Source organism: Phodopus roborovskii, unplaced genomic scaffold (genome assembly GCF_943737965.1).
Source record: "Phodopus roborovskii unplaced genomic scaffold, PHOROB, whole genome shotgun sequence".
Taxonomy (NCBI): domain Eukaryota; kingdom Metazoa; phylum Chordata; class Mammalia; order Rodentia; family Cricetidae; genus Phodopus; species Phodopus roborovskii.
This window is the reverse complement of record NW_026126541.1, coordinates 13,929,550-13,946,221: the sequence shown is the minus strand read 5'-3', so window position 1 is coordinate 13,946,221 and position 16,672 is coordinate 13,929,550. Positions and strand designations below refer to the sequence as shown.

The window sequence follows — 16,672 nt, the reverse complement described above, 5'->3', positions numbered from 1 at the left end:
GTGTATGGACTTGCCTGATGTGGCCACTTAGATGATTTTTATTTACCTTACTTTATTCTGCAGCCAAGGCTGATCTGAAGCTCTCTGTGTAGCCCAGGATGTGCCTGAAGCTATCTGTGTAGCCCAGGGTGTACCTGAAGCTCTCTGTGTAGCCCAGGATGTGCCTGAAGCTATCTGTGTAGCCCAGGGTGTACCTGAAGCTCTCTGTGTAGCCCAGGATGTGCCTGAAGCTATCTGTGTAGCCCAGGATGTGCCTGAAGCTCTCTGTATAGCCCAGGACGTGCCTGAAGCTCTCTGTGTAGCCCAGGGTGTACCTGAGTTCATGATCTTCCTGTGTCTAGGGGAACCTGTGGGCTCTTTCAGCAGCGGGAAACTGAGGTGTCCTGCCTGGCACAGCCTCTCTTGCTATGACACATAAATTCAGCGTACTTAGCTTCCTTGACTATGAAAGGGATTTTCTGTATAGTCGATTCTCTTTCTGTAACTGTGGCTTTGAGCCAGAGAAAGGAACCTGGAGAGAGGGGGTTTTGTTTTGTTTTGGTTGTTTTCTTTGTTTTGTTTTGGTTTTGGTTTTGGGGACAGGGTCTTTACTGTGTAACTTTGGCCGGACCGGAACTCATTATGTAGAGCAGGCTGGCCTCCAACTCAAAAGACCCACCTGTCTCTGCCTTTCAAGTGCCTGGACTAAAGGTGTGCACCACCATGTCCTGACTGATCAAGTGGAAGGTGTTTAAAATAATTCCTAGGTGTATCTCCCTTGGTTAGATTTCTAATCTTTTCCACCTCTTAGGCAAAACCTAGAAGGAATACCCTGTATGCTTCTTTTTGCTTTTCTTTTCTTTTGTTCTTGAAAAGGGGTCTCGGAATTTCCAGTGCTGCTGTGTCTGGCTCCTGAGTGCTGGGTTACAGGCTTGCACATCTCCACCCTTCTTGATCTCCTGATATGCATATTCTTTCTCCACTCGGAGTCTTGCAATCACATTTAGCCAAATTAATATCGGGCAGGACTAGTTGGGAACCACACTAAGATGAACTTTTCATGCTTCAGAATTTTCAGAAGTGGGGTTGGGAGAGGAAATTCTTCTACCACTTGAGCAGGGAAGAACTTTATAACTGGCTCCCACCTGCAACAGCTCACAAAAGCCCACTGACCATGAATACAGCAAATCTGTGCAGCTTGTTTGCTTGTCTTGTTCTCATTTCTTTTTTGCCTTTTGTGTGTGTGTGTGTGTGTGTGTGTGTGTGTGTGTTTTGCTTTGTTTTCTCTGTGTAACAGTCCTGGCTGCCCAGGAACTCACTCGGTAGACCAGGCTGGCATCGAACCCACAGAGATCCACCTGCCTCTGCCTCCTGAGTGCTGGGATTAAAGGCATGCGCTACCACCGCCCAGCATTGTTCTTATTTCTTAAAGGATGGCCCTACCCTGGCCCTTCTCTGGTAGTCTGTTTGGAAGTAGGGCTGCTGTGTGTGCATGGGTAGAAAGGCAGGGTGCCAGTTTGCACAGCTGAAGCATCAAGGTCCTGAGGGTCACACCTCCTCTCTCCGCAGGGAGGTCAGGGTTAGGAAGGAGGATTAATTACCCAGAACATACTTTGATTTTGCAGCAGAGGTGTGCAGGCTCCTGCTGAAGTACTCACTCACAGCTGTATTTGATCCCCTTGAGGGAAGGGTTAGGCTGATTTTCCTCAGCAAGACCAGAGGAGTCTGCTGCCTTCCTTGATGGGTGAGAGCTGCTGGTGGCGGTGGAGGCGGGCTGCAGGAGGGGTCTTAGGACACTGAGCCACATGTAGTACCTTCAGGATTAGTGCTGGGTTAGGAGGGGAACATTGCATGGGTGTGTGAGGAGCTGCACAGACAGTCTGTGATCTCCCAAAGCTTCGTTAGGTGTGTGCGGTCCATTTCTCTCCCAGTGTGGCTTAGATATCCCTGCCTGAGCCATCCAAATTGGGATGGGCTTATGGAGAGATGCAGTGGGAATACTCAGGGGACCCAGTCAGGCAGAGCCAAGAGGATTGGCTTTGAACTTAATTCCTTCACTGACTCAGCCAGGCCTGGGGAGTCGTGATTCTTGTCCCAACCTGTATGTCTGCCCCTAGGTGGACTGCAGCTCATGTGGGGAGCTCTCTTCCAGTTTCAAAGGAGACCTTCTCTGGATCTGGCTCCATTGAGCTGTCCCCAATAGCCGCAGCAGCTGCTTGGGCCATGGAAGGAGGGAGCTGGCAGTTTCCAGATGCTCCTTGTGCTTTGGTTTCCCCCTGGCTCTGTCATAGATGGAGTGTGTCACTCAGTAGTGTCTTCAGAGGGGACACAAGGCCACTGTGATCTGGGTGAGCTGGGAGGGCAGCTCTGGATAATGCTGGCCTGGTGCTCCCAAGGCTCCGGTTTGGTTCCCAGCACAGCACTGTAGGAACAAACGAGAGAACAATGTTGAGACCCTTTCTTGAGAGACTATGGCTGCTGTGCCAAGAGCAGCTTGACTTCAAGTTCACCAGGCTTGAGTCTTCAGTCCGTCATGGGTCTCCTCCCAATCATTCTCTTCTCCTGTAAAGCACCTGCAGACTTAATGCCTGCCACAGTTCAGCCGTGTGTGTGTGTGTGTGTGTGTGTGTGTGTGTGTGTGTGTGTGTTATGAGTGTCTTTGTGGTGTGTGTATATGTGTGTGTGGTGTGTGTGTGTATGTATGTGGTATGAGTGTGTGTGTGTGTGTGTGTGTGTGTGTGTGTGAGTGGGGTGGTGTTGAGTACAGTGTGACCTGCACAGCACACATGGAGGTCACATAACAACCTGGGGGAGTTGTTTCTGTCCCTACCGTGTAGCTTCATCAGGCTCGTTGTTTCCTCTACCATTTTCCTGCTTTACCCCTGGGAAGCTCATGGTCATCCTTGCGTCTCAGAATAGTACTGGGAGAAAGGTCCATTTGCTTTGGCCACACAAACCCCGGAAGGAACAGTTTCCTCTCAGCTCTGTGAGCACCTTACTGCTGGGGTCGGGGCCTTACTGTTCTGTGTAGACCAGTGGAACCATGCTCTTACATAGAATGCAGGCAGCCCACCCATCATGCTCCAGGGTTGGGATGAACTATAAACCCTTGGAGAATGTATTCATTTTTTTCAGTATTTCAGAGGCAGGGCTAATTATTTTTCAAACAATACCCTTTCCTGCAACCCATTTCTTTATATTTTGCTAATTTATTATATCCAGGCCAGCTAGGCTTTAGACCACTGTGACTAAAGCTGGACTCTGGGGAGGTAGAGAGGGGAGAGGGTCAATTTGAAGCACCCATGAACATTTCCACACCCATTCAGCACTAGGCTTGTGAGCATTCACAAACACACACACACAAATACATACATATATGTACGTATACACACACACACACACATAGACCTATGCATATACATACATGAACACACATACAGAAGTCATACATGACACAAACATACATGCACATAAACACACACAGTTTTAAGACGTTTTGCCTTAAGGAGTTGTTACTGAGGAATGTGCTGTGTGGATTCATGGGACCCTTCAAAGTGGGATGGCACAGGCTGTGACTAGCTTTCTTCAGGCTCTCTGCACAGCATTCAGGAGGGAGGACTGGTCTCTGGTGGTCTTTCGTGTATCCTGAGGGTTCACAGGAAGGAAGCGATGGAAAGCCACCCCCCAGCCCCCCAGTAGGCCTGGCCTTTTACAGACCCCCAGGGATTTCCAATTTCTCTTGGTGAGGAGACTTGGAGAATCAGAGAGGGAATGAGCCCCTCTAACCCCTGGCTGGATGGCTGGGCCTCTGACCAAGGCTTTATTAGCATTTGAAAACCCCTCTGAAGGGCCAGTGCTTCCTGGGGCTGGCTCTGAGGCCTCGTGCTGAGACCTGGGGGACTTCCGCACAGAATAGGGCAAAGCGTCCAGGGCATAAAGACCAGGCTGGACTCAAGAATGAGCCCTTTGTGGCTTTGTCCATAGCTTGAAAACTGTGACCAAGGCCCTTTCATTGTTAAGAAAGACCGTTCCTTGGTCACTGCAGACCCTGCCTTCCCTGGAAAGTTCTGTTAGTGTGTCGAGTTCTCTAAACATTCATTGCAAATTTAGCCTTTCTGCTTGGCAACTCTGAATTCAGCATTCCTTCTGCGGGCTTGACCACACACGTGCTCAGGTGGAGTGTGTTGACCCTAGAGCCACAACTGAAACTTTGCCTTGGGGTCTCTTCATTACTTCCTAAGTTAAGCCCCTTCTCCAATTACGCCTGAACATAATACTATTTGATCATTCTTATTTATACAGTCTGGGTTTGCAATCATTTGTTTTTAAATCAGTCTCAATAATGGGAAATAAAAGGTCATAGCTCTGAACTTATCTCCCTGTGTCCAGTATAATCCTTGCCTGGTTTGTGGTGGTTCAGACTAGACAGCAGAGCAGGACAAACCCGCAGGGTCTGACCATCTGTTTTATAAATCAGGGGCAATGGTGCCACCTACTGGCCTCTTGCTATTATTACAGGCTCAGTGGCTGCCCTGTTTTCTGGCAAGTACACATTGGCAGGGAGTAGCTGTGGTATTCCAGCACAGAAATATTAGCACAGAGTACTACCAGGAAACAAACTTAACCACTGTGATTGGGCACTTTGCCCAAGGTTACAACTAGTAAAGGGCAGAGGCCTCCAAACTCCAGAGTTTACCAGTGTGCAAGGGTCTGCCCTTAGAGACAGCCAGTAGGTTTTAGTTGGTGGCTGGGTGGAACATCTAGTAACAGAAATATAATATAATATAATATAATATAATATAATATAATATAATATAATATAATAAGTCCTGTTGGTTTTGTCTTATATTTTGTCTTTTGACTTCTTAATCCTTGTACAACATTGTAAACCCTGTTCATTTCCATTTTTCAATAATCTGGCAACAGTGTCAGCTAGAACCTAATGAGTTTGCTTTCCCTGTATTGTTTTGAAGTTGTGAGGTGGTAAGTACCATTGATCTCCACCTTCTCCTCATTGAGTGTGATGATAAGAGTGGGCTGTTTTTATTTTGTTTGAATGGATTCGTTGAGATGAGAATGTTGGTAGTGGAGTGCATGCCTAATGTGTGAGTCCCGAGTTCCAGTCCCAGCGTGGAAGGAGAAAGTAAGTTTGAGTGGAGTTAGGTTTGCTTAGGGGCTGGAGAGCTAGCTCAGCTGTCATGGAACTTCTGCTGGGGCCGAAGGACCTGGGTTTGTTTCCCTGCATCAATACGACACTCACAACTGTCTACAACTCAGTTCCAGGGTTTCCAGCATCTCCTTTCCTAAGGCACTACAAGCGCTTGTTGCATGCAGGCAGACATGTCAAATAAAAGCAAAGAAAAAAGTTTGGGTAAAAAGTATGTTAGCATTGCCAGGCTGTGGTGTCGCACGCCTTTAATCCCAGCACTTGGGAAGCAGAGGCAGGTGGATCTCTGTGAGTTTGAGGCCAGCATGGTCTACAGAGTGAGTTCCAGCACAGCCAACATTACACAGAGAAACCCTGTCTTGAAAGAAAACATTATGTTAGAGTCCTGGGGAAGTATAGGTCAATAACGGTGCAGGGGCACAGGTTAGGAGAAGACAGCTCCTGCTAGTGAGCATTGGGAACTGTGTGTCCTCGCTAATGTGTCACGTGACTGGCAGTCTCAACTGTGGACCTATACCATGCTGCGTGCGCATCCCATCAGTCTGAGCCTGATTCTGCCAGACTGGACGCTGGGCCAGGAGGCCTCACAAGAGGCTTGGTTTTTCTCTCCTGTGCCTCACTCGGCATCCTCAGCACCTCCTCCTCCTCATCGTCTTTGTAAATGGAGTTCTTAATTGGTTTAAGTAATTTTAAAAAACCACACAGTCCGATGTAGAGGAAAATACTGAGAGATCAGAAAGAGCAAGCCAGCACCACACCTTACCTCCTTGAGTCTCAGCAGACAAGAGCATGATTTCCTGTTTGTCCCTGTTTATATCCTGTTTCCGCCCAGCTACCTCATTTCCTGTCTATCTGTACAGACCTCCAGACCTCTGATTAGCTAGTGGCAAGCTCCATTCTCTGATCTTCAGACAGGCTTTATTTGTACAAGCCAGACATCACCACACTTCTTCCGCATCTTTTTCATAATAGCTTTTAATGATCCACGTAACATATAACTCTCAGTCGGAAACCATGACTTCAGTGAACCTGGAATATTTTCAACACCTCCCAGAGAAACACACACCCCGCCCTTTGACTGCTCACCCCCCCCCCCCCTTCTTCCAGGCGCTCCTACCATTCACGTGCTCGATAGCAGTGACCAGGTGCATGATTTCTGTGGCTGGTTTTTTGTTTGTTGTTTTTTTGTTGTTGTTGTTGTTTTTTTTTTTTTTCTGAGACAGGGCTTCTCTGTAGCTTTGGAGCCTATCCCGGAACTCTCTGTGTAGATCAGGCTGGCTTTGAACTCACAGAGATCCACCTGCCCCTGCTTCCCATGTGCTGGGACTAACAGCATGCGCCACCACCCAGCTGTGACTAGCTTTTTTTTACTTAGTGTATTTTTTAAAAACTGCATTCGTTGAGTGTGTGTGTATGTGTTCTCACGACTCTGTGTGTGTGCACATGGGCGTGTGCCATGGTGCACAGGGAAGTTGGAGGGCCACTACAGGAATTAGCTCTTTCCTGGGAACATGTGGGTCCTGGGGATCAAACTGAGGTCCTCAGGTTTTCTAGTCTCGGTGCTGGGAACTGAACCTGCGTCCTCAGAACAGCAAATGCTCTCAGCCCCTGAGCCATCTCTCTAGCTTTCTTTGTTTTTTGAGACAGAGTCTGTCAAAAAACCTAGAGCTTATAGCTCAACTTGGGTGGCCAGCAAGCCCTAGGATCCTCCTGTCTGTCTGCAGCCCTAGGATCTCCCTCTGTCTGTCTGCAGCCCTAGGATCCCCCTGTCTGTCTGCAGCCCTAGGATTCCCCTGTCTGTCTGCAGCCCTAGGATCCCCCTGTCTGTCTGCAGCCCTAGGATCCTCCTGTCTGTCTGCAGCCCTAGGATCTCCCTCTGTCTGTCTGCAGCCCTAGGATCCTCCTGTCTGTCTGCAGCCCTAGGATCCTCCTGTCTGTCTGCAGCCCTAGGATCCCCCTGTCTGTCTGCAGCCCTAGGATCCCCCTGTCTGTCTGCAGCCCTAGGATCCCCCTGTCTGTCTGCAGCCCTAGGATCTCTCTGTCTGTCTGCAGCCCTAGGATCTCCCTCTGTCTGTCTGCAGCACTGGGATTCCCCTGTCTGTCTGCAGCACTAGGATCCCCCTGTCTGTCTGCAGCACTGGGATTCCCCTGTCTGTCTGCAGCCCTAGGATTCCCTCTGTCTGTCTGCAGCCCTAGGATCCCCCTGTCTGTCTGCAGCCCTAGGATCCCCTCTGTCTGTCTGCAGCACTAGGATCCCTCTGTCTGTCTGCAGCACTGGGATTCCCCTGTCTGTCTGCAGCACTGGGATTCCCCCTGTCTGTCTGCAGCACTAGGATCCCCCTGTCTGTCTGCAGCACTAGGATCCCCTCTGTCTGTCTGCAGCACTAGGATTCCCCCTGTCTGTCTGCAGCACTAGGATCCCCTCTGTCTGTCTGCAGCACTGGGATTCCCCCTGTCTGTCTGCAGCACTAGGATCCCCTCTGTCTGTCTGCAGCACTAGGATCCCCTCTGTCTGTCTGCAGCACTAGGATCCCCTCTGTCTGTCTGCAGCACTGGGATTCCCCCTGTCTGTCTGCAGCACTAGGATCCCCCTGTCTGCAGCTCCCCTGGCTCCCCTGTGCTGGGACTACAGGCACTAGCCGCCACACCCAGCTTTTCCCCTGGATTGTGTGTGATTGAACTCAAGTCTTCATGCTTCTAAAGCAAGCATTTTGAGCCATCGCCCCAGCCCTGATTTGTCCACATTCTTTCAACAGTTTTTTGTTTGGTTGGTTTTGATTTTTTGTTGTTGTTGTTGTTTTGTTTTGTTTTGTTTTATGGTTCACAAAGCAATGGTGTCTCCTTGGCTTTGACTATATTGAGCCTCCTTTTATGTGCTAATTGACTGTGTTTCTTCTCTGAAAAAATATTTATTCAGCTCTTTTGCTCAAATTTAATTGAATTATTTGTCTCTTATTGAGTTGTAAGAACTCTTTACATACTCTGGACACAACATGCTTTATATTTTATATTTTATATTTATATTTTATATTTTATGCTTTATATTATATTTTATGACTTCTTATCAAGTTTTTGGCTTGGCAATATTTTTCCATTCTTTGGATTGTCTTTTTTTTTATTGTGTTTAAATATAGATAACATTACAATTTCTATTTTAAAATACTTGCGTGGTTTACGCCTATTCGCAGTGCTGTCCAGCCATTTCCACCATTCATCTTGAGTCTTTTCCTCACTCCCCAAATTGAACTTTTTACCAGCAAACCAACCCCTCTGTTGCGGTTCCACTCAGGCTCTGTTAACATGGCTGCTTGGGGTAGTCCCTCATATGCACGAAATCACGAGCCATTTTTGTCTTCACTCAATGTAATGTCTTCAAGGTTCACCCATGTTGTAGCATGGGTTACAATGTCTTTGTAAGACTAAACAATATTTCATTTTATGCCAATTACTGGTTTTGTTAGTCCATTAGCGTATTGGTGGGCATTTGGATGGCTTCCACATTTCCTATTGTGGGCAACGCTGCTGTGAACATTGGCACACAATCTGTTCAAGTCCTCGCTTTCCAGTCTTTGGAGTTTGGACCCCAAATTGGAATTGCTGGATCATATGGTAATTGTGTCTTTTAGTTTTTGAAGACCTGCCACACTGTTCCCACCGCAGCTGTGCTGTCTGACATCTCCACCAGCAAGGTACAAGGGCTCTAATTTTCCACATCAGTCACCAATACTTGTCATTTTCTCCATTTGCTTTGTTATTGTTTATAATTACCATTCTAATGGCTATAAAGTGGGTGCGGATTTGATTTGCATTTCTTTTTTTCTTTCTTGATGGTGATGTCTACAGCACGGAACAGATTTAATTTTGAAGAAGTTCAATCTGTCTATCCATTGTTGCTTACTTATTCTTTTGGTATTCCATCCAGGAAACCATTGCCTAATCTGACACTTTGTTTCCGTCTGTTTTTGAAGTTTTAACTATCATAGTTAGGTCTGTGATCCATTTTGAGTCAATCTTTGTTTATGGTGTGAGGAAGAGAACCAATCTGAGTCCTTTGAATTTGGATGGCCCACTGTTCCAGCACCGTTTGCCGAATGAAAGGCTCCCTCCCTACGTGCCTTGAGTTGTCTTGGCGCTGTTGTCAAAAATAAGAGCCGTAAGTGTGCGGTTTTATTTCTGTCCTCTCAGTTGTGTTGAATTGAGCACCGCCCTCATTGGCTTTAGAGCAAGCTTACCTTTGGGAGGGTTGGGCTGAGTTCTAGTAGAGCTCTAGTAGAGCACTGGCATAGTGTGTAGTAAGTCCCCTCAACGCATTTTTTTTTAATTTGTCAAGACAGACAGACAGACAATAAAATGGGAGCTATTGAGTCCTTCAGCTTTGTTCTTTTTTCCTTTTCTTTGTTTATTATTTTATTTATTTTCAGTTCCAGGAGTTGAGCGCAGAGCCTTGTTCATACTTGGAAAATTCTCTCTCTCAGTTTACTTTATGTGTATGACAGTTTGCTTGTGTGTCTGTCTGTGTGTGCTGTGTGCCTACTTGGTGCTTTGGGTCCCCTAGAACTAGTTACTAACGGTTGTGAGCCACCATGTGGTGCTGGGAACCAAACCCCCGTCCTCTACAAGAGCAACAAGTGCTCTAACTGCTGAGCCATCATCTCTCAGCACCCAGATGCTCTCTTTGAGGTATATCCCAGTCCTTGGTTTTTTCTATTAGCATAATTGACGCGTCTATTTTATTTATTTTAGATGGGGTTTTACTACTTTTCCACAATGTTGACCAGGCTAGCCTTGAACTCACATGTCTGTTTCCCAAATTCTGGGACTAAAGGTGTGCACTACCACACACCCAGCTAAGCCTTGGGTTTTGAGACAGTTTTCTTATGTAGCTCAGGCTGGCCTCAAGCGCTCAGTCATCCTGTTTGGGTTTCTGCAAGGGGCGTGTGTGACCACACTCACCTGACTCTTCCTCTTGTTTGTGTCAAGGTTTGACTTTGGCTGTTCTTGACCTTTTGCCTTTGTACATGAATTTCAGGATGTTTGTGCCTCTCACAGACACACTGACATTCTTAGAGAGACTGCATTGTCCGTAGACAGTTTGGGGAGTACTGCTCTCCCAACAACGCTGTCTTCTGAGTGCATGGCTTTGCATCCGTGGGGGTTTTCTGCGGCTTCTTTCAACAATGTTATTAAATTTTCAGCATACACATCTCTAATTCTCTTGTTAAATGTATTCCAAGTAATGTATTCTCGTATTGTAAAGAAATTGTTTTTATTAATTTCATTTTGTTTGTTTATTCCTAGTATCTAGAAATAATGATTTTTGCACATTGCACCCTGCAACCCTTATACATGTGGTAGTGCAGTAGTTTTTTAGTGTATCCCTAAGATGTTCCATGTACAAGCCCACGTCATCTATGAACAGAGGCAGTTTACCGCTTTTCCAGTCTGGATGTGTTTATTGCTTTTGTGTCCAAGTCTCCTACGGGGACCTCTACAGCAGTGATGAGTACAAGGGGTGAGAGTGGATATCTATCTTGCTCCTAATCGAAGAGGGAAATGAGTCATCGTTTACCATCGAGTGCAATGTCAGCTGCCGGTTTTTTAGATGTCCCTTGTCAGAATGAGAGCAACCCATCTATTCCTGCTTGCAGTGTTTGTTTTGTTTAATCATAAAAGGTATTGGGTTTTGTGACATTTTTCCTGTCTCAGAGACAGCAGTGCTGTGTTGTCCCTTTCTGTTTCTTTTTTGTTTGTTTGTTTTTTGTCTTTCGAGACAGGGTTTCTCTGTATTGCTTTAGAACCTGTCCTGGAACTAGCTTCAGTAGATCAGGCTGTCCTCGAACTCACAGAGATCCTCCTCCCTCTGCCTTCCAAGTGCTGGGATTAAAGGTGTGTGCCACCAATGCCCAGCCCCTTTCTGTTTCTTAATCTTTATTCCCATAGACAGGAACCGCTGCCCAGGCTTACATTAAATTCACTGTGACCCTGATTCTTCTTTTTCTTTCAGTTTTATTATTGTGTATATAATGAGGTACCTGTGTGTTTGAGTGTGAGCATGCATGTGCCATGGCACATACGTGTAGGTCAGAGAACAGTTTTCAGGGCAGCTGTGGGTTCTCTGCTATGGGTTCCAGAGACTGAACCCGGGCATTCGGGCTCACCACACAAGCCTTTTATGCACTGAGCCATCTCACCTCCCGAATGTCTGATGTTTTTAACTTCTACTTCCTTGTGCTGTATTACAGGGGTCTAACACCACACCTGGCTGATGCTGGGGATCAATCCCAGGGCTTTATGTATGCAAGGCAAACACTCCGTTAACTGAACTCCAACCTCAGCCATCTCATATTGATTTTTAAATTAAATCAAGCTATAATTTCTGGGATGAATCCCACTTGGTCATTGTATATAACCTCTTGTATATGTTGCTGGATTCAACCTGTTAGTAGTTTGTTGATTTTTCTTTTTTTCTGTATGTATATGTGATATTGGTCTATGGTTTCCTTTTTCCATTTTCTTAAATCTGTTGTCTGATACTGATTTCAGGATGGTATTGGCAACATCTAATGAATTGAGAAGTGTTTCTTTTTCCGTTTTTGGGAAGGCTTATGAAAAAAATCATAAATTCTCAACGTGTCTCCTGTCAGTAGGGTCTAGATTGTGGGCGGGGTGTCTGGCGAGCGTTTTTTAATAATTGGTTCAGTCTCTCAGGCTGTCTCTTACTTCCAGCAAGCTGATCATAGCTGTGAAAGGGGAGAGGGGTTCAGGGGTCCAGAAACTGGAGCGTTCCTCACTAACCCGCCTCTCCCACCTTTCTGCTTGGGTCTCCTGGAGAAACAGTCCTCCCTTCCCCTCCTGAATGAACACTGTTGAAGTGTGGACAACCCCCTGTGCCCATGTCCGGCTGGGAAAGATGGTTGGGTGACACCAGAAGGAATGACAGTTCAGATCAAGACAAGACAATCAAGGGCAGAAGCTTCCAGGCTTAGGCTGTGTGCAGGTGTGCATGGCATGTGTGATGTGTTCTGCTTTGCCATATGACACAGACATTTAGCAAAGGAGGCTCTCCACAAGCAGATGTGAAATGAGCTCTAAGATATGTAAATGAGTGAAACGTGGAAAATTGTGAACTCCCATCTATGTTCAAAGGAAAAACATGAGGGGAAGCTGGGGATGTAGCTCATTTGGTAGACTGCATGCCCAAAGCCCTGGGTTCTCTCTCCAGAGGACACAGGTTGGATTCCCAGCACACAAGTCAGCTCATAGACATCTAAAACTCCAGCTCCCGGGGATCTGATGCCCTCTTCCGACCTCCTCAGGTGCCACACAGCTAAGTGAAACACAGACATACATACAGGCAGTGGCGCAGGTCTGTAATCCAGCATTGGTGGCGCAGGTCTGTAATCCAACATTTGGAGGTGAACACAGGAGGTTCAGAAGTTTAAGGTCATCCTTGGCTCCCTGGGGAGTTTGAGGCCAGCCTGGGACCCTGTAGGTGCACACGGACTAGTAAATGCACACACTCTGAGTACTCAAGACAGGATTGGGACCGAGGCTCAGAGCTACATGGGAGTGCTCCCCTGTGGCTTTGCTACCAGAAGCATGTTCTGTTGGGGGTTTGTGTGTGTGTGTGTGTGTGTGTACACAGTATTGGCAGGTAGCCCAGGCTGGCTTTAACTTACCCTTGTGCTGTAACCTCCTGAGCGCTACGGTCGCATGCATGTGCCATTACTCCTGGCAATTTTTTTTTTTTTAATAACATGCCTTTGTGAAGCATGGGTCTGAGTCTGGGGTCACTGTGTCCCCACAGAGGTAGCCACCCCTCAGCAATACAGTCTGCTGTACTGTGCAAGGCACTGTCCTGACCTCCATTTACCCAAAGTCTCCAGTGTTCCTCAGAAATCCCCAAGTCTGCCTGTGGGAAACTGGTAGCAGATCCCCAAGGCTCAGTGAGATTGAGTGTTCCCTTTCTGCACTGATTTCCAGCACAGAAATCCCAGGGATTTATTCCAAGAATTCCAGCTTCCCTGCTTCCCGGTGGCCCCAGTGGAAAGCACCTCATTCTTGGCCTACTTGATCATCTCCTTCCCTGTGTGTAAGGGTACCAGAGAAGCATAGTGGATGCTAGAAGTCTTAGGCCTTCCTGGGCCAAGTGAGCATGCACACCAGTAGCATGTCCTTTTCCAGTGAAGGCAAACACATCAGGTCATCCAAGACCATTTGGTGTTTTGGGAGTAGCTGCAATTCTTTGCTTGTACTGGGAATGGGCTCATCAGGCTATTCTAGGAGGGCTGCATGGCTTCCCAACCTGGGCTTCTGAGTCTCGGGGCAGATTCCAGGTCTGGACCCAAATGCTGAGGATCTCCTGTCTCCACAGAGAACACCTTCTGTAGCGGGGACCACGTGTCTTGGCACAGCCCTTTGGATAACAGTGAGTCCAGAATTCAGCACATGCTGCTGACAGAGGACCCCCAGATGCAACCCGTGCAGACCCCGTTTGGGGTGGTCACCTTCCTCCAGGTGAGTGCCGTGAGAGGCTTCGTCCTTGTGGGGAGAGTCTAAGACAGAGGAACGTGGAGAGGGGCAGTGACCGGGCAGGAGGCTGCTCTTGCTCGTCTCTTCCCTGCCATGGCCTGTCTAGATTCAGATGGTCTGATTCCGCCCTCTGCAATGGCAGGGGCCAGAGGGACATCCCAGCAGAAAGCCAGCTCCAGGTTTAACCTATTTCCCCAGTGGGTGTAAATCTCCCCAGCTGCTGCCCATGCTTGGTTGCAGCTCTAATGAGGGCTAGGTGAACGGGTATCCTAGAGATTTACACAGATGTAGCTATTGTAGGAACAGCTGCCTGGCCACCCCTGCCTCCAAATACCTGGCCTGAGGGAGGACCTGCCGTGCCGTGGCTCAAGCTGCGCTTCATTCCTTCTGTAACCAAGAGCTAGGCTCTGTGCCACTGGATACCTGGTCAGGCCTTGGTGCCTGTCTGTGGACTCAGGGACCTCCCAGCCAGGTAGCGCCTCCTAAGGGAGCCACCACACTCTGGGAACACCAGCCTAGAGACACAAACTGCCTGTGTGCCCCTCCTTGAGATGCCCCTGAGAGAGTCTGGGTAGCTAGACATCTAGGAGGGGTGGCCATTAAAACACAATGGCGTCTTGTCCTTGGCCACAGATTGTCGGTGTCTGCACTGAGGAGCTACACTCGGCCCAGCAGTGGAATGGGCAGGGCATCCTGGAATTGCTGAGAACTGTCCCCGTGTGAGTATGTGTCCCTGTACGGTGAAGGCCTGGGCCCCTTGAGGGTGGGTGCCCTCCCTACAGCCCTCCTATAGGGCCCTTTGCTTTGCTGTTTGGGGCACTATGGTCCCTGGCCACTAACAGTGCCCCGTGTGTTCTGGGTGGGACAGCAGATAAGAAAAGCTGTTGAGTAATGATCAGTCCAGGCCCTCAGTTACCTCTGTCTCTCCTTGTCCACAGTGCTGGTGGTCCCTGGCTGATAACTGACATGCGGAGGGGAGAGACCATCTTTGAGATCGATCCACACCTGCAAGTATGTCTTGAGTGAGGAAAACCTTGCTAGCACACTCTTCCAGATACCACTGGCTTCCATCCCGAGAAAATGGAGGAGCTTTGTGCATGAGCCAGTAGAAATATGGCATGGTCTGAAGCGTGTCCCCTGAATTCCCCATATAAGAAAACAGATTTCAGCCCAGAAAAGCAAGCCTGACATATGTCTCTCTGCATTTAAAAAGAATGGATTTTCGTGTATGTAAATTACATATCAAAATTAGACTACCACCGCCAAAGGAAGGTAATGAAGGGATGCAGCTTGCTTGCCCGGTATCTCCCCCCCCCCCCAGCACACGTTTCCAGGGAGCCAGCCTGCCTGTGCCGGACTGCAGCACGGCCCCGTTGCAGGGTGGGTGCTGAGTGATCCAACGACCCTGTCATAGTGACAGTGGGGTCTTCAGCCCCACTGTGGCTGCCTGGACGGCGTCGCTGTCGCCTTTGGTGCTTGAGAACTCGAGATGCTCATTTGGCACTCGGCTGGAGTTTGGAAGCCACAGAGCATTGCTGCAGTTCTTGCATGCTGTGCAGGGGCAGAAGCAGCAGACCACACGTCTGCCTTGTGTCTGGCTCTCCCTGCTCACCGTGCCACCAGAGGCAGGCCACGGCCACCTCTGAACTTCCCGTGCTTCTATGGGCCTCACAGTGACTAGGCACTTCAAGTCGTACAGTGGGGGACAGGCGAAGAGAGACGTAGCCCGTAGCCCTGCCAGTCGGTTGCTGCTGACCTGTGAGTTCTTGGACACACGTCCTCTCCATTCACAGATGAGGCTCCTCCACTCTCCTTTAACCCTGCAATGCTCATACTGCTGCCAGGATCTTTTGTTATCTCTACTTTGAACTCACTGTCTGTGTAGCTTCTGCTTATGTAAGAGCCAGAAGCCATGATGGCTCCATCCCTAGGCCCATGTTCAGCAGCCACACTGGGGTCCAGCATGGGGCACTGTGGGCCCTTGCTTGGCCCCTGTCATGAGTGCCAAGTGCTGCGTGAGGCTCTCTGAGACCCCAGCCAGCAGAATCCATAGCACCCTATGGTCATTACCTGTGGGAGAAAATGTAGCTTGTTTCCCTGGCGGCTCCATGCATCAATACTATTTACCTGTGCCCTTCTGGCACCTATGAACAGGGCAGCCACTGGCAAGAAAAACCGGAAGATAAGGGCATGCCCACTCTTGCCCATGCCTCGAGCACCTAGAGTTGTGTCCTGCCTGCTTCCAGCCTCACCCAGGCTGAGGGCAGCACCGGAAGAGAGAAGAAAGGGTGACTTATAGGGTGGAGGCCACCTATGGCCAAGGCGTAAGAGCAATGCTCTTGTCTTGGAGCCCTGGAGAGGGACAGGCTGGCACAGGTCAAGTTTGAGCTTTTTTTTTTTTTCTTTGTTTGTTTTGTTTTTGAGGTGCATAGTCACAGGAGGTTTACTTGATCTACGTGGCTGTTTATGGACAGGGCTGCTAGAGCCTTCCAGATGACCTTTGATCCAGAGCCCAGCACCACAGAACTATGTTTTACCAGCAAACCTGGGCTGTTTTGAGCACAGCTCTTCCTCGAGGCCGTTTGGAGAAAGTTTAGACTTAGCAGTGCCAGTGTCTACACAAAGGCAGGGCCTCTGGGGGAAGTGTACAACAACAGTCACTGCCCTCCAGACCCCCCTCTCAGCCTAGGAAGTAGAAAAGGACCCCATCCAGAGCCCTTTGCCAAAGTTAGCTGGCACCTATACAGAGAGCACTTCTGCTCTGGAGCGATGGCCCCCTCTAGTAGTTATAATGAGGAACTGCAGGCATGGGTTCCCAAGTCCTAACTCTGGGGGGGGGGGGCAATGGCCGTTGTTGGAAGATCAGGAAGAGAAGGCTTGGGCCTTTCCTGAGATAAGTAGCTCTTGCCTGAGCCACATGAGCTCTGAGGGCTCTCGGGAGGGACTGAAAGAGGCACAAAGGCCATGGTAATGGGGGTTGATGAGAAGCGAGCA

The 16,672-nt window shown here is 48.5% G+C and overlaps 1 protein-coding gene across 2 annotated transcripts in view; it reads left to right on the top strand.

Annotated features, from left to right (window-relative positions):
• The window catches only part of Sufu (SUFU negative regulator of hedgehog signaling), a 91,422-nt gene that overhangs the window by 40,534 nt on the left and 34,216 nt on the right, over positions 1-16,672 (top strand). For both annotated transcript variants that reach the window (XM_051199702.1, XM_051199701.1), the window contains exons 4-6: positions 13,521-13,663; positions 14,312-14,397; positions 14,617-14,689. In XM_051199702.1, the coding sequence (XP_051055659.1) occupies positions 13,521-13,663; positions 14,312-14,397; positions 14,617-14,689 (302 nt within the window). The remainder of the gene's footprint in view (positions 1-13,520; positions 13,664-14,311; positions 14,398-14,616; positions 14,690-16,672) is intronic.